At 41.4% G+C, this 23,793-nt stretch overlaps 1 protein-coding gene across 3 annotated transcripts in view; it reads left to right on the forward strand.

Annotated features, from left to right (window-relative positions):
• The window catches only part of snx13 (sorting nexin 13), a 112,304-nt gene that overhangs the window by 80,852 nt on the left and 7,659 nt on the right, over nucleotides 1-23,793 (forward strand). For 2 of the 3 annotated variants that reach the window (XM_061983231.1, XM_061983230.2), the window contains exons 14-19: nucleotides 2,228-2,332; nucleotides 2,408-2,578; nucleotides 2,644-2,713; nucleotides 5,264-5,406; nucleotides 5,474-5,581; nucleotides 5,658-5,805. In XM_061983231.1, the coding sequence (XP_061839215.1) occupies nucleotides 2,228-2,332; nucleotides 2,408-2,578; nucleotides 2,644-2,713; nucleotides 5,264-5,406; nucleotides 5,474-5,581; nucleotides 5,658-5,786 (726 nt within the window). In that variant the 3' untranslated portion in view covers nucleotides 5,787-5,805. Of the gene's footprint in view, nucleotides 1-2,227; nucleotides 2,333-2,407; nucleotides 2,579-2,643; nucleotides 2,714-5,263; nucleotides 5,407-5,473; nucleotides 5,582-5,657; nucleotides 5,806-16,494; nucleotides 16,657-16,734; nucleotides 16,807-16,881; nucleotides 17,028-17,097; nucleotides 17,167-21,852; nucleotides 21,966-23,793 lie in introns of those variants that run through there. The other variant, XM_061983232.2, reaches the window with a different exon arrangement.

The following is a 23,793-nucleotide window of genomic DNA, read 5'->3' on the forward strand; positions in this document are numbered from 1 at the left end:
CCACGCGCTTGGAGGTGCGCTCAGCGCGACTCCCATATGATTGCGCACTGGTGTGCGTCTGGGCCGTGACAGCGTGGCACGCATTGAATGTCTGTGCTGCATTGGATCAGTCTCCTTTCTTTAACAGGCAAAAGCTTTATAACCTCACTAATGCCTTGCATCGTCTATATTAGATATATAACAACGGACGTGTGCGGTTCTGATTAAATGTTAGATCGGGTGGATGGCGGATGGTTGACGACTTTCTGATGCGGTTGCGGATGAAATAATTGCCTATCCGCGCATCTCTAGTACCCGTATTTTCCTGACTATAGGGCGCAAAGGATTATAAGGCGCACTGCCGATGAGTGGGTCTAGTCAGGTCTATTTTCATACTTCATAGCTTACCAAAGTCGCACTAAAACATTTTTATAGATTTTTGAGCGCCGTGTGTAATGTTCTACATACCTGCCAACTACTCCGGTTTTCCCGTAATTAGTACGGTTTTCATCAACCTATTCCGGGTTACGGTTGCAGTGATAAAAAATACGGTTTTTCATTAATTAAAAAAAAATAATTTTTTTTAAGTTTTATTCACGAAATCGCGTAACAACAATGACAATCGACACTGCTTCCCGTAACTTCCTATCGAGCCATTCCGAATGCCATGCGCGAGGCTATTTATAGCACCGCTGCCAAGCACGAGGCACCAGTTGCCATTGTTTCCAAACGAGCGAACGATCATGGAATCAGCCGGAGAAAAATCGCATACGAGTCTTAAACCGAAAAGAAAACTGCAGTCATTCCGTGAAGAATATTCAAAAGCCTATCCAGAGGTGGGTAGAGTAGCCAGAAATTGTACTCAAGTAAGAGTACTGTTACTTTGGAGATTTATTACTCAAGTAAAAGTAAGGAGTAGTCACCCAAATATTTACTTGAGTAAAAGTAAAAAGTATGTTGTGAAAAAACTACTCAAGTACTGAGTAACTGATGAGTAACATACACACACATATCATATATATATATATAAATATATATATATATATACACATATACACACATTTATATATATATATACATATACATATATATATATATATATATATATATATATATATATACACACACACACACATATATACAGTATATAATTTATATTTATGTATTTTGCCGTTTTTGTTTACATGTTAAAGGTGTTATAATGAATATACATGCATGTTTAACACATATAGATTCCTTTCTTTCATGAAGACAAGAATATAAGTTGGTGTATTACCTGATTCTGATGACTTGCATTGATTGTAATCAGACAGTAGTGATGATAAGATCCACGTTTTCAAATGGATGAGAAAAAAGTTCCTCCTTTCTGTCTAATACCACATGAAAGTGGTTGGTTTTTGGCATCTTATTTGTCCAGCTTCCATATTCGTTTTTATACACTTTACAAGAAATACATTGGCGTCAAACTCCGTAGCTTGCTAGCTTGTTTGCGCTGGCTTTCGGAGACTCTTGTTTTGAAAGCGCAGGCGCAATGGAGCGGCACTTTTATTGTGAAGACAGGAACGTCCTCATGTGCGGTCAGTCTTTAGGCTTTTGACGGGATGTACGGTTGAAATAAAAAAGTATCTTTTTTCCTTCACACTTTTGATTGATTGATTGAGACTTTTATTAGTAGATTGCACAGTACAGTACATATTCCGTACAATTGACCACTAAATGGTAACACCCCAATAAGTTTTTCAACTCGTTTAAGTCAGGTCATGTGACCACCTGGCTCTGTTTGATTGGTCCAACGTCACCAGTGACTGCATCTGATTGGTGGAACGAAGTGAAACGTCATCAGTAAGGCAGGCACTATGAAGGTCTGTCTGACAGACCAAAACAAACAAAGCGTGCATTAACAGATCGATAAAAATTAGTAGCGAGTAGCGAGCTGAATGTAGATAAAAGTAGCGGAGTAAAAGTAGCGTTTCTTCTCTATAAATATACTCAAGTAAAAGTAAAAGTATGTTGCATTAAAACTACTCTTAGAAGTACAATTTATCCCAAAAGTTACTCAAGTAGATGTAACGGAGTAAATGTAGCGCGTTACTACCCACCTCTGATCTAGGTCAAGGAGAAGAATGCTCCCTTTTTTCACTTGAAAACATGGGAAAATATGGCCATAAATACATGTCAGAACTTGTCTTTCCATGTACACAGGGTTTGTATTAAAAATATACATGATTTACTTCCTTGGAACTCACAGGCGTCTCCCAGGGTCCAAGTGGATGAGGAGTCAGTAACACGTTTGGGAGAGAAGCTGCAGAAAGACGATCCCACGCCAGAAATATTTGATGACATCCAGAGAAAGGTGCGGAAAGAAGCGCGTTGTTTTATTGAATATGAAGCAAATCCCTCCCCATCGAACACTCTTGTTTTGCCCCAGGTGTACGACATGATGCTGCGCGACGAGCGCTACTACCCGTCCTTCAAGCAGAGCCCGCTCTACGTGCGCATGCTGGCCGAGTTGGACATGCTCAAAGAGCCCAGCTACCGCGGCTCGGACGACGGCGATGGAGAATCTTTCAACGGCTCCCCGACAGGAAGCATTAACTTGGTGAGCGCTCACTTCCTGTTACAGGGGGAAACATCCAAGTGTTTATGGACTGGTTGTCTTTTCAGTCTTTGGATGACTTGACCAACTCCTGCCATGATGAATTTATGCACCTCCACGCTTTCATCTCAGACACAGGTACACACACACACACACACACACACACACACTCAGATTACCGTTTTTTTCGGACCATAGGCGCTAGAGATGCGCGGATAGGGCAATTATTTCATCCGCAACCGCATCACAAAAGTCGTCAACCATCCGCCATCCACCCGAACTAACATTTAATCAAAACCGCACCCGCCCGTTGTTATATATCTAATATAGACGATGCAAGGCATTAGTGAGGTTACCGTATTTTCCGCACCATAAGGCGCCCTGGGTTATAAGCCGCGCCTTCAATGAACGGCATATTTCAAAACTTTGTCCACCTATAAGCCGCCCCGTGTTATAAGCCGCATCTAACTGCACTAAAAGGAATGTCAAAAAAACAGTCAGATAGGTCAGTCAAACTTTAATAATATATTAAAAACCAGCGTGATGTGGGCGCGCATGGAGTCGTATATCAACATGGACGGAGCTGCGTGAAAAAAGCCACCCGGCCTCTTCGCGTAAACTTACCTTAACCACTCGCTCATCTTTTCTTCATCCATCCATCCCTTCGAGTTAGCTTTTATGATGACGCCGGCTGGAAAGGTCTCTTTTGGCAAGGTCTTCCTTTTGAATATCACCATGGGTGGAAGTTTCTGGCCATTAGCATGGCAAGCTAGAACCACAGTGAAGGATGACTTCTCATTCCCTGTGGTGCGAATATTCACCGTACGTGCTCCCGTTGTATCCACAGTGCGGTTCACAGGAATATCAAAAGTCAGTGGAACCTCGTCCATGTTGATAATGTTCTCTGGCCGGATCTTTTTTTCAGCTATCTTGTTTTTACAATATGCACGGAAAGTAGCCAGCTTTTCTTGAAAGTCTTTAGGCAGTTGCTGTGAAATAGTAGTCCGTGTGCGGATGGAGAGATTGCGTCTTTTCATGAACCAGAAACCTGTCGATTAGTAGGAGCCATTTTGTGGTCTTTACAGATGTAAACACACAAAGGAAATGTAACGTAATATCCGCGCGCTTCTTCTTCTTCTACGTGGGCGGGTGGTTGCTTACAGTAGAAGAAGAAGCGCTTCCTGTTCTATGGGGGCGGGTGCTTACCTTGGCGGTTGCTTGCGTAGAAGAAGAAGCACTTCCTCTTCTACGGGGAAAAAAGATGGCGGCTGTTTACCGTAGTTGCGAGACCGAAACTTTATGAAAATGAATCTTAATATTAATCCATATATAAAGCGCACCGGGTTATAAGCCGCACTGTCAGCTTTTGAGTAAATTTGTGGTTTTTAGGTGCGGCTAATAGTGCGGAAAATACGGTACTAAAGACCAGGGGGAAAAAAAGGCCAGAAAAGTTCAGCGTGGACTCGTTTTTATGAGGTTGTAAATCAGGATGATAGTAATGCTGGCTACGTGATTTGCAGGAGCTGCGACGCTGTTTATGTCTACGACAGTCACAAAACCGGGACATCTAACATGGTGCATCACATTTGTGCAAAACCCCGAACCTCCACAAACACCCTGAGCATGAGCAGTTTCGTCCGCCGTGATCCCAGAAGAGTGCCACAGGATGTTAAAACAAGATAGAACGCAGCTGCCTGCAGCAGTTTGAGTGGCGCGAGCGCGCTTGGAGGTGCGCTCAGCGCGGCTCCCAGATGATTGCGCACTGGTGTGCGTCTGGGCCGTGACGGCGTGGCACGCATTGAATGTCTCTGCTGCATTGGATCAGTCTCCTTTCTTTAACAGGCAAAAGCTTTATAACCTCACTAATGCCTTGCATCGTCTATATTAGATATATAACAACGGGCGGGTGCGGTTTTGATTAAATGTTAGTTCGGGTGGATGGCGGATGGGTGACGACTTTTGTGATGCGGTTGCGGATGAAATAATTGCCTATCCGCGCATCTCTAATGTCTGCTAATAGGTGCCATTTTGCGGTCCTTATACACACACCATAATAATACTTGTATGTTTAATGTGCCGACAATCCATCAAGCGGTGCGGCTTCGTAGCTTACCGAAGTCGTACAAAAACATTTAGACAGATTTTTGAGCGCCATGTGTAATGTTCTATATTCTCAATGGGACATTTAAAGTTTTGGTGTTATTTACTGCAGTTTACACGTATCTCTTATGTATGACTGCCATCTACTGGTCACACTTATCATTAAACCATGCACCAAATAAAATAGCTTTTAGGTCGGTAAGCACAACCAGAACTATGCCATAAATTAGACGCACTGTCGATTTTTGACAAAATGAAAGGATTTTAAGTGCCCCTCATAGTCCGAAAAATACGGTACACATTGAGTTTATTGTATTCCGTTGCTCTTAGCCCCTTTTTGCTCCTCCATATTTTTCACTTCCAAGCTCCATTCTTCTACATGTCTTCTTTTTTGTGTCATTCCATCACCCTTACTTTCCTTTCTTTTTTCCTTTCCCCACGTTTTGACCTGCTGTCTTCACCTCTTTCTTTCCCACCCGCACACTCCTTTTCTGTCTTACTGCGTCCCCCTTTTGTTGCCCACCCCCGCCCCTCTCGGACGTATCGGGGTAGTTGATGCTTGTATTCCCGGCTTCGGGGCTGCTGCAGGCGTCTGCAACGAGCACGGGAAGACGTACGCCCTGTACGCCATCACTGTATTCAGACGTAACCCGGACGGCAGTGAGGATTGCTGGAAGACGTACCGGCGCTACTCTGACTTCCACGACTTCCACATGAGGATCACAGAGCAGGTTTGACCGTTTGCCGCGTGACGTGCACGTGTCTCGCGAGCGCCGTCTTATTTCGTTCTGCTTTCAGTTTGAGAACTTGACGTCCATTCTTAAGCTCCCGGGTAAAAAAACGTTCAACAACATGGACAGAGACTTCCTGGAGAAGAGGACCAAAGACCTCAATGCTTATCTACAAGTAATCAGTGACATTATGTTATATCAATATGTGTTGTTTTTTTAAAGGGTAATAACAATGTGTTTGTTCTCTGTAGTGGCTGCTGGACCCAGACATCATTAAGGCTTGCCCAACCCTTATTCCCTATGTCTATGACTTCCTCGAGAACAAAGCCTACAGCAAAGGCAAAGGAGACTTTGCACGCAAGGTAAATTCAAAACATTAAGGACCAATGTCAGGTTCAAACACTGATGACATCTATTAAACAAGACAAGAAGCAAGGAATTAAACAGAGACAGAATTAAATTTGGCTCAATTGAGGAGAAACGTCTGGGCTGTACTCTTGCGCAGTCTCCACCACGCTCTGACGAAAGATTGTACGCTTCTTTCCCTAATTACATGGCAACAGCTGTTTCTAAGGGAGGGGGGTCGTAAACAGCCATTGTCTTTGGTTTACAAAACAGTTGAAAGAAAAGGTCGTAAAACAGTTCAAAGAAAAGGTGTCTGGAGGGAGGTCAGGCCCTGCCTCCTCTCCGCTTTGTAGATCTCGGGTAGAGACAAAATCTTCCTGTGGATTACAATACATCAAAGAAACCGACGCCTTCATGTCGCTTCCCATCGTACACAGTGGAGTTTTACAAGCCGTCTGCTTTGGTAGGATCAAAGACAGCTTTTGTCCGCTCGCAGGGCGAGCTGAACTCAATGATAACTTAGATACAATTATTATGACAACTTATTATGGTTGTCATAATAATTGTATCTAAGTTATCATTGAGTTTGTTCTCTGTAGTGGCTGCTGGACCCAGACATCATTAAGGCTTGCCCAACCCTTATTCCCTATGTCTATGACTTCCTCGAGAACAAAGCCTACAGCAAAGGCAAAGGAGACTTTGCACGCAAGGTACATTCAAAACATTAAGGACCAATGTCAGGTTCAAACACTGATGACATCTACTAAACAAGACAAGAAGCAAGGAATTAAACAGAGACACAGTTAAATTTTGCTCAATTGAGGAGAAACATCTGGGCTGTACTCTTGCACAGTCTCCACCACGCTCTGACGAAAGATTGTACGCTTCTTTCCCTAATTACATGGCAACAGCTGTTTCTAAGGGAGGGGGGTCGTAAACAGCCATTGTCTTTGGTTTACAAAACAGTTGAAAGAAAAGGTCGTAAAACAGTTCAAAGAAAAGGTGTCTGGAGGGAGGTCAGGCCCTGCGTCCTCTCCGATTTGTAGATCTCGGGTAAAGACAAAATCTTCCTGTGGATTACAATACATCAAAGAAACTGACGCCTTCATGTCGCTTCCCATCGTACACAGTGGAGTTTTACAAGCCGTCTGCTTTGGTAGGATCAAAGACAGCTTTTGTCCGCTCGCAGGGCGAGCTGAACTCAATGATAACTTAGATACAATTATTATGACAACTTATTATGGTTGTCATAATAATTGTATCTAAGTTATCATTGAGTTTGTTCTCTGTAGTGGCTGCTGGACCCAGACATCATTAAGGCTTGCCCAACCCTTATTCCCTATGTCTATGACTTCCTCGAGAACAAAGCCTACAGCAAAGGCAAAGGAGACTTTGCACGCAAGGTAAATTCAAAACATTAAGGACCAATGTCAGGTTCAAACACTGATGACATCTATTAAACAAGACAAGAAGCAAGGAATTAAATAGAGACAGAATTAAATTTGGCTCAATTGAGGAGAAACGTCTGGGCTGTACTCTTGCGCAGTCTCCACCACGCTCTGACGAAAGATTGTACGCTTCTTTCCCTAATTACATGGCAACAGCTGTTTCTAAGGGAGGGGGGTCGTAAACAGCCATTGTCTTTGGTTTACAAAACAGTTGAAAGAAAAGGTCGTAAAACAGTTCAAAGAAAAGGTGTCTGGAGGGAGGTCAGGCCCTGCGTCCTCTCCGATTTGTAGATCTCGGGTAAAGACAAAATCTTCCTGTGGATTACAATACATCAAAGAAACCGACGCCTTCATGTCGCTTCCCATCGTACACAGTGGAGTTTTACAAGCCGCCTGCTTTGGTAGGATCAAAGACAGCTTTTGTCCGCTCGCAGGGCGAGCTGAACTCAATGATAACTTAGATACAATTATTATGACAACTTATTATGGTTGTCATAATAATTGTATCTAAGTTATCATTGAGTTTGTTCTCTGTAGTGGCTGCTGGACCCAGACATCATTAAGGCTTGCCCAACCCTTATTCCCTATGTCTATGACTTCCTCGAGAACAAAGCCTACAGCAAAGGCAAAGGAGACTTTGCACGCAAGGTAAATTCAAAACATTAAGGACCAATGTCAGGTTCAAACACTGATGACATCTATTAAACAAGACAAGAAGCAAGGAATTGAACAGAGACAGAATTAAATTTTGCTCAATTGAGGAGAAACGTCTGGGCTGTACTCTTGCACAGTCTCCACCACGCTCTGACGAAAGATTGTACGCTTCTTTCCCTAATTACATGGCAACGGCTGTTTCTAAGGGAGGGAGGTCGTAAACAGCCATTGTCTTTGGTTACAAAACAGTTGAAAGAAAAGGTCGTAAAACAGTTCAAAGAAAAGGTGTCTGGAGGGAAGTCAGGCCCTGCGTCCTCTCCGCTTTGTAGATCTCGGGTAAAGACAAAATCTTCCTGTGGATTACAATACATCAAAGAAACCGACGCCTTCATGTCGCTTCCCATCGTACACAGTGGAGCTTTACAAGCCGTCTGCTTTGGTAGGATCAAAGACAGCTTTTGTCCTCTCGCAGGGCGAGCTGAACTCAATGATAACTTAGATACAATTATTATGACAACTTATTATGGTTGTCATAATAATTGTATCTAAGTTATCATTGAGTTTGTTCTCTGTAGTGGCTGCTGGACCCAGACATCATTAAGGCTTGCCCAACCCTTATTCCCTATGTCTATGACTTCCTCGAGAACAAAGCCTACAGCAAAGGCAAAGGAGACTTTGCACGCAAGGTAAATTCAAAACATTAAGGACCAATGTCAGGTTCAAACACTGATGACATCTATTAAACAAGACAAGAAGCAAGGAATTAAACAGAGACAGAGTTAAATTTTGCTCAATTGAGGAGAAACATCTGGGCTGTACTCTTGCACAGTCTCCACCACGCTCTGACGAAAGATTGTACGCTTCTTTCCCTAATTACATGGCAACAGCTGTTTCTAAGGGAGGGGGGTCGTAAACAGCCATTGTCTTTGGTTTACAAAACAGTTGAAAGAAAAGGTCGTAAAACAGTTCAAAGAAAAGGTGTCTGGAGGGAGGTCAGGCCCTGCGTCCTCTCCGGTTTGTAGATCTCGGGTAAAGACAAAATCGTCCTGTGGATTACAATACATCAAAGAAACCGACGCCTTCATGTCGCTTCCCATCGTACACAGTGGAGTTTTACAAGCCGCCTGCCTTTGGTTGGATCAAAGACAGCTTTTGTCCGCTCGCAGGGCGAGCTGAACTCAATGATAACTTAGATACAATTATTATGACAACTTATTATGGTTGTCATAATAATTGTATCTAAGTAATCATTGAGTTTGTTCTCTGTAGTGGCTGCTGGACCCAGACATCATTAAGGCTTGCCCAACCCTTATTCCCTATGTCTATGACTTCCTCGAGAACAAAGCCTACAGCAAAGGCAAAGGAGACTTTGCACGCAAGGTAAATTCAAAACATTAAGGACCAATGTCAGGTTCAAACACTGATGACATCTATTAAACAAGACAAGAAGCAAGGAATTAAACAGAGACAGAAATAAATTTGGCTCAATTGAGGAGAAACGTCTGGGCTGTACTCTTGCACAGTCTCCACCACGCTCTGACGAAAGATTGTACGCTTCTTTCCCTAATTACATGGCAACAGCTGTTTCTAAGGGAGGGGGGTCGTAAACAGCCATTGTCTTTGGTTTACAAAACAGTTGAAAGAAAAGGTCGTAAAACAGTTCAAAGAAAAGGTGTCTGGAGGGAGGTCAGGCCCTGCCTCCTCTCCGCTTTGTAGATCTCGGGTAAAGACAAAATCTTCCTGTGGATTACAATACATCAAAGAAACCGACGCCTTCATGTCGCTTCCCATCGTACACAGTGGAGTTTCACAAGCCATCTGCTTTGTCGGATCAAAGACAGCTTTTGTCCTCTCGCAGGGTGAGCTGAACTCAATGATAACTTAGATACAATTATTCTGACAACCAACATTTGTACAATTTATCACAACAACTATTTTGACTTTAATTTAATTGGCAAGTGTATATTTTTTGCACAAAAAAGTCTCCAAAGACAAACAAATTAGATTTATTCTAAAGGGGACTTACGCTAATTTTCCTTTTTTGCCCAACGAATAATTGTTGTTGCAATGTTGGATACTCGTGTTAAGATTATGCCAAAGTGTCAAATCAGAAGGTTCATGCAATTGCACGTACTTTTGGATGAGATTGTGTGAATGATATAAAATATTTTACTGATATTCAACGATGTGGACACGTTTTAACAAATGCTAATGCTCTGAAAGAGGTTTTCTTAACCTTTTTAACCTCCACTCCGAAGGGGCCTGGGGCACACTCAAATCTTAACACTTAACTCGTAATTTAACTGTGGATTTTAATCATGTTTTAAAAAAATTATATCTATTATATCTTTTTTTTATTTCCATGACTATTTACATTGTAGATTGTCACATAAAAACTATGAATGAACACATAAGGAGTTATGTACTTAACAAAAAAAGGTAAATTAACTGAAAACGTGTTTTATATTCTAGTTTCTTCAAAATAGCCACCCTTTGCTCTGATTACTGCTTTGCACACTCTTGGCATTCTCTCCATGAGCTTCAAGCGGTTAGTCACCTGAAATGGTTTTCACTTCACTGGTGTGCTTGAAGCTCATTTTGGAATAAGGCTGTAACATAACAAAATGTGGAAAAAGTGAAGCGCTGTGAATACTTTCCGGATGCACTGTACAACAGCATACGAATGGACGGTGGCGTACGCCAAGACACCGAAACGTCCACTGCAGCGACTATGATTTGGCATGAAGACTCATGCAGGAGAAAACAGCATTTGAATAACTGTAGTGGTCACGATGCATGAAAGGGTTAAAGTCAGAAAGATGCTTTATATATTTTCAAGTATTTCTTATATATATATATATACAGTGGGGCAAAAAAGTATTTAGTCAGCCACCAATTGTGCAAGTTCTCCCACTTAAAATGATGACAGAGGTCTGTAATTTTCATCATAGGTACACTTCAACTGTGAGAGACAGAATGTGAAGAAAAAATCCAGGAATTCACATTGTAGGATTTTTAAAGAATTTATTTGTAAATTATGGTGGAAAATAAGTATTTGGTCAATAACAAAAATTCAACTCAATACTTTATTGCCAACAAAGGTTATATTACAGAGGTCAAACGATTACTATAGGTCTTTACCAGGTTTGCACACACAGTAGCTGGTATTTTGGTCCATTCCTCTTCTCGAGAGCAGTGATGTTTTGGGGCTGTCGCCGAGCAACACGGACTTTCAACTCCCTCCACTGATTTTGTATGGGGTTGAGGTATGGAGACTGGCTAGGCCACTCCAGGACTTTCAAATGCTTCTTACGGAGCCACTCCTTCGTTGCCCAGGCGGTGTGTTTGGGATCATTGTCATGCTGGAAGACCCAGCCACGTTTCATCTTCAAAGCTCTCACTGATGGAAAGAGGTTTTGGCTCAAAATCTCACGATACATGGCCCCATTCATTCTTTCCTTAACACGGATCAGTCGGCCTGTCCCCTTAGCAGAAAAACAGCCCCAAAGCATGATGTTTCCACCCCCATGCTTCACAGTAGGTATGGTGTTCTTGGGATGCAACTCAGTATTCTTCTTCCTCCAAACAGGACGAGTTGAGTTTATACCAAAAAGTTCTATTTTGGTTTCATCTGACCACATGACATTCTCCCAATCCTCTGCTGTATCATCCATGTGCTCTCTGGCAAACTTCAGACGGGCCTGGACATGCACTGGCTTAAGCAGGGGGACACGTCTGGCACTGCAGGATTTGATTCTCTGTTGGCGTAGTGTGTTACTGATGGTAACCTTTGTTACTTTGGTCCCAGCTCTCTGCAGGTCATTCACCAGGTCCTCCCGTGTGGTTCTGGGATTTTTGCTCACCGTTCTCATGATCATTTTGACCCCACGGGATGAGATCTTGCGTGGAGCCCCAGATCGAGGGAGATTATCAGTGGTCTTGTATGTCTTCCATTTTCTGATAATTGCTCCCACAGTTGATTTTTTCACACCAAGCTGCTTGCCTATTGTAGATTCACTCTTCACAGTCTGGTGCAGGTCTACAATTCTTTTCCTGGTGTCCTTCGACAGCTCTTTGGTCTTGGCCATAGTGGAGTTTGGAGTTTGACTGTTTGAGGCTGTGGACAGGTGTCTTTTATACAGATAGCGAGTTCAAACAGGTGCCATTAATACAGGTAACAAGTGGAGGACAGGAGAGCTTCTTAAAGAAGAAGTTACAGGTCTGTGAGAGCCAGAGATCTTCCTTGTTTGAAGTGACCAAATACTTATTTTCCACCATAATTTACAAATAAATTCTTTAAAATTCCTACAATGTGAATTCCTGGATTTTTTTCCACATTCTGTCTCTCACAGTTGAAGTGTACCTATGATGGAAATTACAGACCTCTGTCATCATTTTATGTTGGAGAACTTACACAATCGGTGGCTGACTAAATACTTTTTTGCCCCACTGTATATATACATATATAAATAATCTGTTCATGAATGAGTATATCCGTTCGGCCACCGTGTTCAATGGAGAAGTCTGATCTACAAAATGTGCAGGCATCATACTCCTTCCCCTTCGAACTCTCCTGGATGAATTGACTTCTTTTTTTTCCAATAATTTTGGAACTTGCAAGCGTACTTCTTCTTCTTACTCGTCGTCGCCATGTCTCTTCTTCGTTTTTCTGCTTCGTCTTTGTTATGTTTTTGGACATTACTACTTGCCGTAGTTTTGAAACAATGCATGATAGGAATCCGGATGTCGTGTGTCAGTGTATTAACGTGCCCGGCTGGAATAAACACACGCTGAGAAATAGCTCCGTGCCTGCCTACTTTATGGGTTATAGATAAACCTATGGATAACGGAGACATATATAATAGTCTCCTTTTCAGGTGAGAAAGGCAGTGCCTTTAAGGCACGCCCCCAATATTGTTGTCCGGGTGGAAATCGGGAGAAATTCGGGAGAAGGGTTTCCCCGGGAGATTTTCGGGAAGAGGCACTGAAATTCGGGAGTCTCCCGGGAAAATCGGGAGGGTTGTCAAGTATGACAGTAAGACACTAAAACATTAAAAAACAAACAAAACAAAAAAACATTAAAACAACAAGATTTTACGGTAAAAAAAACAACAACAACTGACAGCTCTGTTGCTTGAATTTTACCACTAAAAACAGTGGTATTGTTTTTCCATTTATTCCATTTTTTTATATGCTGTAAAAAACCCACTGCGTTTACTGTAAAATTCTGGTGACTGAGCTGCCAGTTTTTAAAGTAAAATTTAAATATTTTTTTTGCACACTTATGTAAAAAAATATATTGTTAATGTATATATATATATATATATATATATATATATATATATATATATATTAGAGATGCGCGGTTTGCGGGCACAACCGTGGAGTCCGCGGATTATCCGCGGATCGGGCGGATGAAATTAAAAAAAACTAGATTTTATCCGCGGGTCGGGTCGGGCGGTTGAAATAAAAAAAAATTAGATTTTAAATAGATTCAGGCGGGTGGCAGTTAAACCAATTGGTAAATATATATACATAGTTAAATGTTGTTACCCACATACGAAAAACGAGCAGGCACCTGCAGCATATGCCACAACAGAAGGAAAAAAAAAAAAGAGATGGACACTTTTACGGAGCGGAGAAGGGACGCCTCGCCGGGGTCCGGGACCGAGGCCCCTTCCCCCGAGAGGGCCCCACCGGTAGCCGTAGCTGAGGCGATCCGCGAGAAGGGCCCGACGCACGTCCAGGGTCACCACCGCGCCCACCGCACCGACACCCCGCCTCGTCCGCCTTCGCCGCGGCCGGCGTCACGCGCAGCAGGTAAGCAGCTTACCTGCCCGCCACCCCCGTGGCCCGGGGCTCGTAACAGGGGTCACTCCGCGCCCTCTGCCCGCGCAGCTTACCTGCCCGCCACCCCTGTTGCCGGGGGCGCGTAACAGGGGTCACTCCGCGCGCAGTGCGCTCACGAAAGGGGTGGGGCTCACCCTGGTTGATATAGACAGCAGGACAGTGGCCATGGAAGTCGGAACCCGCTAAGGAGTGTGTAACAACCCACCTGCCGAATCAACTAGCCCTGAAAATGGATGGCGCTGGAGCGTCGGGCCCATACCCGGCCGTCGCCAGCAGCGAGACGCGCTTGGAGGTGCGCTCAGCGCGGCTCCCAGATGATTGCGCACTGGTGTGCGTCTGGGTCGTGACAGTGTGGCACGCGAATGTCTGTGCTGCATTGGATCCGTCTCCTTTCTTTAACAGGCAAAAGCTTTATAACCTCACTAATGCCTTGCATCGTCTATATTAGATATATAACAACGGGCGGGTGCGGGCGGGTGCGGTTCTGATCAAATGTTAGATCGGGTGGATGGCGGATGGTTGACGACTTTCTGATGCGGTTGTGGATGAAATAATTGCCTATCCGCGCATCTCTAATATATATATATATATATATATATATATATATATAAAATAGTGCTCGATACCGTGGTAGAGCGCAATATGTATGTGTGGGGAAAAAATCACAAGACTACTTCATCTCTACAGGCCTGTTTCATGAGAGGTTCCCTCAATCATCGGGAGATTTTAATAGAAGCATTCACATACCATGGTTTATATAGGGCACAGAACGGGTAGGTACAGGCAGGCGCGTGGTGATTGGCTCATGTGTTACCTAGGAGGTGTTTCCGTCTGTGACGGCATGCTGATACAATTTCGCTGCGCTTGTTGAGGGATGACAGGTCTGGACGGTATATAATAAACAGTTTCTCTTTTAAGCATAGGTTGCATCTTTTATTACCACTGTTGTAAGGTGTGCTGGATGCAAGAATTTGCCATGTTATTGAATATTCAACATTATTGTCTTTGAGGTTCCAAATACAGGTAAAAGCCAGTAAATTAGAATATTTTGAAAAACTTGATTTATTTCAGTAATTGCATTCAAAAGGTGTAACTTGTACATTATATTTATTCATTGCACACAGACTGATGCATTCAAATGTTTATTTCATTTAATTTTGATGATTTGAAGTGGCAACAAATGAAAATCCAAAATTCCGTGTGTCACAAAATTAGAATATTACTTAAGGCTAATACAAAAAAGGGATTTTTAGAAATGTTGGCCAACTGAAAAGTATGAAAATGAAAAATATGAGCATGTTCAATACTTGGTTGGAGCTCCTTTTGCCTCAATTACTGCGTTAATGCGGCGTGGCATGGAGTCGATGAGTTTCTGGCACTGCTCAGGTGTTATGAGAGCCCAGGTTGCTCTGATAGTGGCCTTCAACTCTTCTGCGTTTTTGGGTCTGGCATTCTGCATCTTCCTTTTCACAATACCCCACAGATTTTCTATGGGGCTAAGGTCAGGGGAGTTGGCGGGCCAATTTAGAAGAGAAATACCATGGTCCGTAAACCAGGCACGGGTAGATTTTGCGCTGTGTGCAGGCGCCAAGTCCTGTTGGAACTTGAAATCTCCATCTCCATAGAGCAGGTCAGCAGCAGGAAGCATGAAGTGCTCTAAAACTTGCTGGTAGACGGCTGCGTTGACCCTGGATCTCAGGAAACAGAGTGGACCGACACCAGCAGATGACATGGCACCCCAAACCATCACTGATGGTGGAAACTTTACACTAGACTTCAGGCAACGTGGATCCTGTGCCTCTCCTGTCTTCCTCCAGACTCTGGGACCTCGATTTCCAAAGGAAATGCAAAATTTGCTTTCGTCAGAAAACATGACTTTGGACCACTCAGCAGCAGTCCAGCTCTTTTTTTCCTTAGCCCAGGAGAGACGCTTTTCGCGCTGTTTCTTGGTCAACAGTGGCTTGACACGAGGTATGCGGCAGTTGAAACCCATGTCTTTCAAGCGTATCTTGGTGGTGGATCTTGAAGCACTGACTCCAGCAGCTGTCCACTCCTTCTGAATCTCCCCCACATTTTTGAATGGTTTTTTTTTTCACAATCTTGACCAGGGCGCGGTGATCCCTATCGCTTGTACACTTTTTCTGACCACAGTTTTTCCTTCCCTTTGCCTCTCCATTAATGTGTTTGGACACAGAGCTCTGAGAACAGCCAGCCTCTTCAGCAATAACCTTTTGTGTCTTTCCCTCCTTGTGCAATGTGTCGATGGTTGCCTTTTGGACAGCTGTCAAATCTGAAGTCTTCCCCATGTTTGTGTAGGCTTCAGAACTGGACTGAGAGACCATTTAAAGCCCTTTGCAGGTGTTTTGAGTTAATCAGCTGATTAGTTTGTGGCACCAGGTGTCTTCAAAATGTAACCCTTACACAATATTCTAATTTTGTGACACACGGAATTTTGGATTTTCATTTGTTGCCACTTCAAATCATCAAAATTAAATGAAATAAACATTTGAATGCATCAGTCTGTGTGCAATGAATAAATATAATGTACAAGTTACACCTTTTGAATGCAATTACTGAAATAAATCAAGTTTTTCAAAATATTCTAATTTACTGGCTTTTACCTGTATGTTTGCTGAGTTCTGTAGTATTCCGCAGGCTTTGGTTCCTGAAAGAAGCCTCGTGATTGTTCCATCTGGCTTTGAACTCTCCCTCGGTTAATCCTACATATGTGTCGGATGTGACATTAACACATTAACCGAGTTTGACATTTGCTGTCATTTCCACAAACCAGATCGACACGTTGGTGAATCCTCTGAGGAGCTCCATGAGGAACGTGTCCAACGCGGTCAAGTCCCTCCCAGACAGTCTGGCTGAGGGCATGAACAAAGTGTCCGACAACATGGGCCGCATGTCGGAAAGACTCGGCCAGGACATCAAACAGTCCATACTGAAGGTGCCAGGGCTGGGATCATCATCTGATTTGCTTTTAGACATTTTTCTAGAATTGTGTTGAACGTGTCTCTGCTTCCAGGTGCCTCCTCTCCTCCCCAAGTCCGACATCGACCCAGAACACTGTCGAGTCTCCGCCCAGCTGGACGACAACGTGAGCATCAGTTGCGGTCTCACGCGAAGGTTTTGGTTGGAACGAGTTGTCAGTGGATTGTGTTTGTGCGAGCAGGTGGACGACAACATCCCGCTGCGTGTCATGTTGCTGCTGATGGACGAGGTGTTCGACCTGAAGGAGAAGAACCAATGGCTGCGCAGGAACATCAAGAACCTGCTGCAGCAGCTGATCCGCGCCACTTACGGCGACACCATCAATCGGTGCGTTTCACGCCAAAGCCCTGGGTCATGGAAGATATCAAGAATATACAAATGATCCTTTGGTCTGCAGGAAAATTGTGGACCATGTGGACTACTTGACCTCACCAGAGCAAGTGGCAGAATACGTCAAAAAGTTCAGGTGACGGTTTTAATTTTTAAGGGCCAAAGCGGGCATTACATGTGTTCCTTAAGTGGTATGATTGTTCAGTTTGAAGGTTCGTGGTCTGACATTTTGCAAGTTTTGTTCCTATAAAAATTGCATTGTGTTTTAGATTGCAACATTGTTAGAATAAGACAGGGTTTCTTAACCTTTTTGACCTCGAGGCCCAACTTTTCCACTACAGAGAGGCCAAGGTCCACTCAAATATTGACACTCAAGTAGTGATAAAACTCTTGATTTTAATCATATTCAATAATTACAGTACAGGCCAAAAGTTTGGACACACCTCATTTGAATGCGTTTTCTTTATTTTTATAACTATTTACATTGTAGATTGTCACTGAAGGCTTTAAAACTATGACACATGTGAAGTGAAAACCCTTTAAGGTGACTACCTCTTGAAGCTCATGGAGAGAATGCCAAGAGTGTGCAAAGCAGTAATCAGAGCAAAGGGTGGCCAGTTTGAAGAAACTAGGATATAAAACATGTTTTCAATTATTTCACCTTTTTTTTGTTAAGTACATAACTCCACATGTGTTCATTCATAGTGTTGATGCCTTCAGTGACAATCTACAACAGGGGTCCCCAAACTTTTTGACTCGGGGGGCCGCATTGGGCTATATATATATATATATATATGGTAGTGTTTTTTCCATATACAGTAAGAAACTAAAACATTAAACAAACAAAAAAAATTAAAACAACAAGATTTTACGGTAAAAAACAAACAAACTGACAGCTCTGTTGCTTGAATTTTACCACTAAAAACAGTGGTATTGTTTTTCCATTTATTCAATTTTTTGCAGCCTATGTAAAAAAAAAAAATATATATATATATATATATATATATATATATATATATATATATATATTCCGAGCGTTATCGATGGGAAATAGCATTTTTAGACAATATGATTTGCCTGAGAGGCTAGGAGACACAGAGAGAAACATGTGGTAGAAAATGCATTAGAAAGGACAGATTTAAAAAAAAAAATAATAATAATAATGTCACGTTCAAACACTGAGGACATCTATTAAACAAGACAAAAGGCAAGGAATCAAACAGAGACAGAATTCAATTTGGACTCAATATTGAGGAGAGACATGGCCACTGCACTCTCTGTACAGTCCTGCACCACGCTCTGACGAAGAAGGTTTTCGTCTCCTCTTTTATTCAGATGTTCAATGTTCACGCACCAACATATGTCACAGCAGGAATGGGAAGTATGTAAAACAGTCATTGTTTTCGGTCGCTTTGAATACCAAGAAGAGGATTTCTCGGGCTTGGGCTATTCCTGGATCCAGCTGGGGCAGGTGTTGGAGGACAATGGATAACCCCTCCTGTCTCCTGACCACAGCAACTTCAAGAGGGCAGCGGGTCGTAAATAGCGTTGACCTCGGTTACCAAATAGTTGGAAGAGAGTTTGTGAAATACTTCAGAGAGAGTTCGTTTAACACTTCAAAGAGAGTTCCTCTGGAAGTTGAGCAGATCCTGCCATCTGTCCGTGTTGAAATCACAGTGGCGTTTCACGAGCCTTCTTCCTCTTGTTAGGCCTCGAAAGACAGCATTCATAATACAACGTTTCTTTTGTGATAACTTACAAACAATTATTCCAACAAATAATAATAATACAAAAAAAAAAAAATAACTTTGGACTTCCCACGGGACGGATTTTGGACGCTGGCGGATTGGATCCGGTAGTTTGGGGACCCCTGATCGACAATAGTCATGAAAATAAAGAAAACGCATTAAATGAGAAGGTGTGTCCAAACTTTTGGCCTGTACTGTATATCTAACCAACTTGCAGTTTAAAACCTTGTCAAACTTTGTGTTAATAAAAAATATTATTATTTATTTAACATATAAACCTTAGGCTTTGGTCAGGCTAATTATAAAAATAATTACGAACCAAATATACTGCATACAGTAGGAACGGACTCAAAAATAACTCAAAAATAAATGTACATACAATTATGTTGCTAAAATAAACGACATTATTAATCAATATTTCTTAACTAAACTGTCAATAAAATTAAAGTGCAAATGAAGATACAGCTTCACCACAAAATGTTGAAACTTCAGATGTATTCAGTTTGTTTGAGATTATCATTACTGCCACATGTAATGATAATGTCTTGTGGTAGCTGAGGAACATATATTTTGGTGGCCCTCCTGGGGGCCCTATGGTTAAGAAAGTTATAAACAAAATATACACACTTTCACATCGCTTTCGGCCCCATCGACTCGCATTATAACTGCTATTTTTAACAGACTCTAATCCTGGTATATTACTATGCTTTTTCCATGAAAAACCAATTGGAAAAACAAGGAAATGTTTTGCTGTAAGTGCGCCCCTTAACTACCAGTTGGCGACAAAAATCCAGGAGCAATAATTCTCAGAGCTTTGATGAGCGTGAAGGAGTTTAAACTGCAAAAATGCTATTTATTACATGACAGATACAGTACAGGCCAAAAGTTTGGACACACCTTCTCATTCAATGCGTTTTTCTTTATTTTCATGACTATTTACATTGTAGATTGTCACATCAAAACTATGAATGAACACATGTGGAGTTATGTACTTAACAAAGAAAGGTGAAATAACTAAAAACATGTTTTATATTCTAGTTTCATCAAAATAGCCTCCCTTTGCTCTGATTACTGCTTTGCACACTCTTGGCATTCTCCCCATTAGCTTCAAGTGAAGTGAAAACCATTTCAGGTGACTACCTCTTGAAGCTCATGGAGAGAATGCCAAGAGTCTGCAAAGCAGTAATCAGAGTTATTTCACCTTTTTTTGTTAAGTACATAACCCCACATGTGTTCATTCATAGTTTTGATGTGACAATCTACAATGTAAATCAGGGGTGCTCACACTTTTTCTGCAGGCGAGCTACTTTTCAATTGATCAAGTCGTGGGGATCTACCTCATTCATATATATAATTTATATTTACTTATTTATGAAATATATGTTTTTGTTAACAAGTTAAAGGTGTTTAATGATAATACAAGCATGTTTAACATATATAGTTAATATTGTTAATAAATTAAAGGTGTTTAATGATAATACAAGCATGTTTAACACATATAGTTAATATTGTTAACAAGTTAAAGGTGTTTAAAGATAATTCAAGCATGTTTAACACATATAGTTAATATTGTTAATAAGTTAAAGGTGTTTAATGATAATACAAGCATGTTTAACACATATAGTTAATGTTGTTAAGAAGTTAAAGGTGTTTAAAGATAATACAAGCATGTTTAACACATATCATTAATATTGTTAACAAGTTAAAGGTGTTTAAAGATAATTCAAGCATGTTTAACACATATAGTTAATATTGTTAATAAGTTAAAGGTGTTTAATGATAATACAAGCATGTTTAACACATATAGTTAATATTGTTAACAAGTTAAAGGTGTTTAAAGATAATACAAGCATGTATATAGTTAATATTGTTGATAAGTTAAAGGTGTTTAATGATAATACAAGCATGTTTAACGCATATAGATTCCTTTCTTTCATGAAGACAAGAATATAAGTTGGTGTATTACCTGATTCTGATGACTTGCATTGATAGGAATCAGACGGTGGTGCTGATAAGGTCCGCATTTTCGAATGGAGGAGAAAAAAAGTCCTCCTTTCTGTCCAATACCACATGAAAGTGGTTGGTTTTTGGCATCTTATTTGTCCAGCTTCCGTACTCCTTTGTATACACTTTACAAGAAATACATTGTCGGCAAACTCCGTAGCTTGCTAGCTTGTGCACGCCAGCTTTCTGAGACTCTTATTTTGGTAGCGCAGGCAGGATGAAGCAGCGCTTTTATTGTGCAACTGTGCAGTCGGTCTTTGGAGTTTTGACGACAGGTACGGCGCCAGAGTCTGTTGAAATAAAGTGTTTCTCGCCTTCCAGTCGGTAATTTTAATGAGCTGGCAGCAGCCAGCGTCATCTCAGAAGACCCTCGGGTGCCGTGAATGTCAATCAAGTGACGAAAGTGACGTCATAGTGAAGATTTATGATCGCTCATTTTTAGGACTATTTTTTTAATGCCTGGCTGGTGATCGACTGACACACCCTCCGAGATCGACCGGTAGCTCGCGATCGACGTAATGAGCACCCCTGATGTAAATAGTCATGAAAATAAAAGAAAACACATTGAATGAGAAGGTGTGTCCAAACTTTTGGCCTGTACTGTATATACATACATACGTATTTATATATAAAAGACATGTGTGAACTTGATAAACTCAACCAAGTCTTGCCTGCTTTCACTCTCATTCTCGCTCAGTAGGGACTGTAAAAATAATGATATTTTGGTGTACTGTATTAATATCAATGTTGTCATGAATCATTGACTTGAGTCAAGGCTGTAATTATCCAACCTCACTTATTCCACTCTGGAACTTGTTTTTACAACTATTGCACATTTTGCAAAAGCATTTATTTTTCACAAAAAATCTGTAACAAAAAAAACAACAACATAAAAAATGTATTTCAATAGATTGATCTGAAGTTGTTAGAATATTTCAGCTGTTGAAAATATATAAGTGTTGCAGACTTTTTACACCTGCGGGTGGATCCTGAGAGAGGTTGCACAAGGGTTGTTGATCAGCACACAAAATAAGTTTGCAGTAACTTTACTGATGCTGCTACTTGGACAGGGACTCCTATTGGCCCAATGGGATTTTAGCTGAGACGCTGCCTTGCCGGGACAAAAACATCCGCATGAGGACGAGAGTCGCTGCCAAGACCAGCCTGCTTGGCATCATGCCAGGTAATACCACACGTTTGCAGTACCCTGGTACCTCTGACAGCGTATGACACACCTTTCAAATGATTGTTTTTCCTGTACCATTTCTTGTTATCGTACAATTAAACATTGCACCGAACATTTGCCAGATAAAGAAGGTGAGAAACACAGTTGCTTTCGAGAAATAACTAATAAATATTGAACACAGCTGCTCACCCACAGATGTATATGTGAACAGGGCTGCAGTGCACGATTAATCGACATTGAGGTTTTAATTAGTGCTATAACCTAACTGAAAGATGTGGAGGTTTTTTATTTTTCCTCCGCCGTCGCTGGCATTTGAGTGACGGACATATTCGCCAATCAGAATTGTTGAGCCTCGCATCCTTGGCCCCCCTGGCCAGTAAGAAGTGTTTAGACCAGTGGTTCTCAAACTTTTTTTGTCATCCCCCACTTTGGACAAGGGGGAGTTTTCAAGCCCCACCTGCCCCCATCGCCCCAACAGAGCGTTAATGCCAAGCTTTAACATTTTCAAATTTATTGAACATCAAGTTGTATACATTCAAACTCAATAACATAAAATAACATCAAGTTCAATGATAAATAAAATAACTGTGCAGCTGTGGTACAACTTGCATCAAGTTCAATAATAAATAAAATAACTTCCATCAAGTTCAATAATAAATCAAAAAAAGTGTTATAACTTGCATCAAGTTCAATAATAAATAAAACAAAAGTGTTATAACTTGCATCAAGTTCAATAATAAATAAAAAAAAAGTGTTATAACTTGCATCACGTTCAATAATAAATCAAAAAAAGTGTTATAACTTGCACCAAGTTCAATAATAAATAAAACAAAAGTGTTATAACTTGCATCAAGTTCAATAATAAATAAAACAAAAGTGTTATAACTTGCATCAAGTTCAATAATAAATCAAAAAAAGTGTTATAACTTGCATCAAGTTCAATAATAAATAAAACAAAAGTGTTATAACTTGCATCAAGTTCAATAATAAATCAAAAAAAGTGGTATAACTTGCATCAAGTTCAATAATAAATCAAATAACTTGCATCAAGTTCAATAATAAATACAATAAAAGTGCCACTTTGCAATGTTTGCAAAAAAAAAAGGAGGAGCTATGCATTTGGCAAGACAGGGCAAGTGACAGCACTTTCCCCCAGGAGAGCCACCTTGCTTCACTGTGAAACAGCACGGCTGTATGATCTGCTCCCATTTCCTCACACAGTGCAGAGAACAGTCGCACTTTCGGTGGTCGTGTTTTGATCAAATTTACCGCGCTCACAACATCTGTTAAAACCTCATTGAGTTCGGGGCTGAGCTGCCTTGACGCGAGTGCTTCCCGGTGAATGACACAGTGTGTGCCCGTCAGATTTTTGTTTCTCTGCAGGCTCTGGCTCTGGCTCGACGACCTTTGAGGTGCGAGTCACAATTGTATATATTTGTGTAATTGTGATCCACACATTAGCCTGCTACCCATCCGCGCGAAAGTTTGTTCGGCTTAGCCCCGCCCCCATTAGTTACTGTTGCTATGTCTGTCAAACTTTCGCTCGTACCGAGAAATATAAAGCCGACAGTAAAAATAAGTACCGGTAATTTCCATTTATTTATATAGCGTATTTCACAGACAGAATCACAAAGTGATTTACAGTGTGTATAGAAAATGAAAGCATAGTAAAAAAAAAATCTAAGAATATAATAATAAATAAAAAAATTTAAAGTGAAATTTCCTCCCGTTCCTCGCGCCCCACCTGTCATGTCTCTATTCCCCACCAGTGGGGCGCGCCCCACACTTTGAGAAACGCTGGTTTAGACTTAGACAAACTTTATTG

The sequence above is a fragment of the Nerophis lumbriciformis genome, linkage group LG21 (genome assembly GCF_033978685.3).
Source record: "Nerophis lumbriciformis linkage group LG21, RoL_Nlum_v2.1, whole genome shotgun sequence".
NCBI classification, from domain to species: domain Eukaryota; kingdom Metazoa; phylum Chordata; class Actinopteri; order Syngnathiformes; family Syngnathidae; genus Nerophis; species Nerophis lumbriciformis.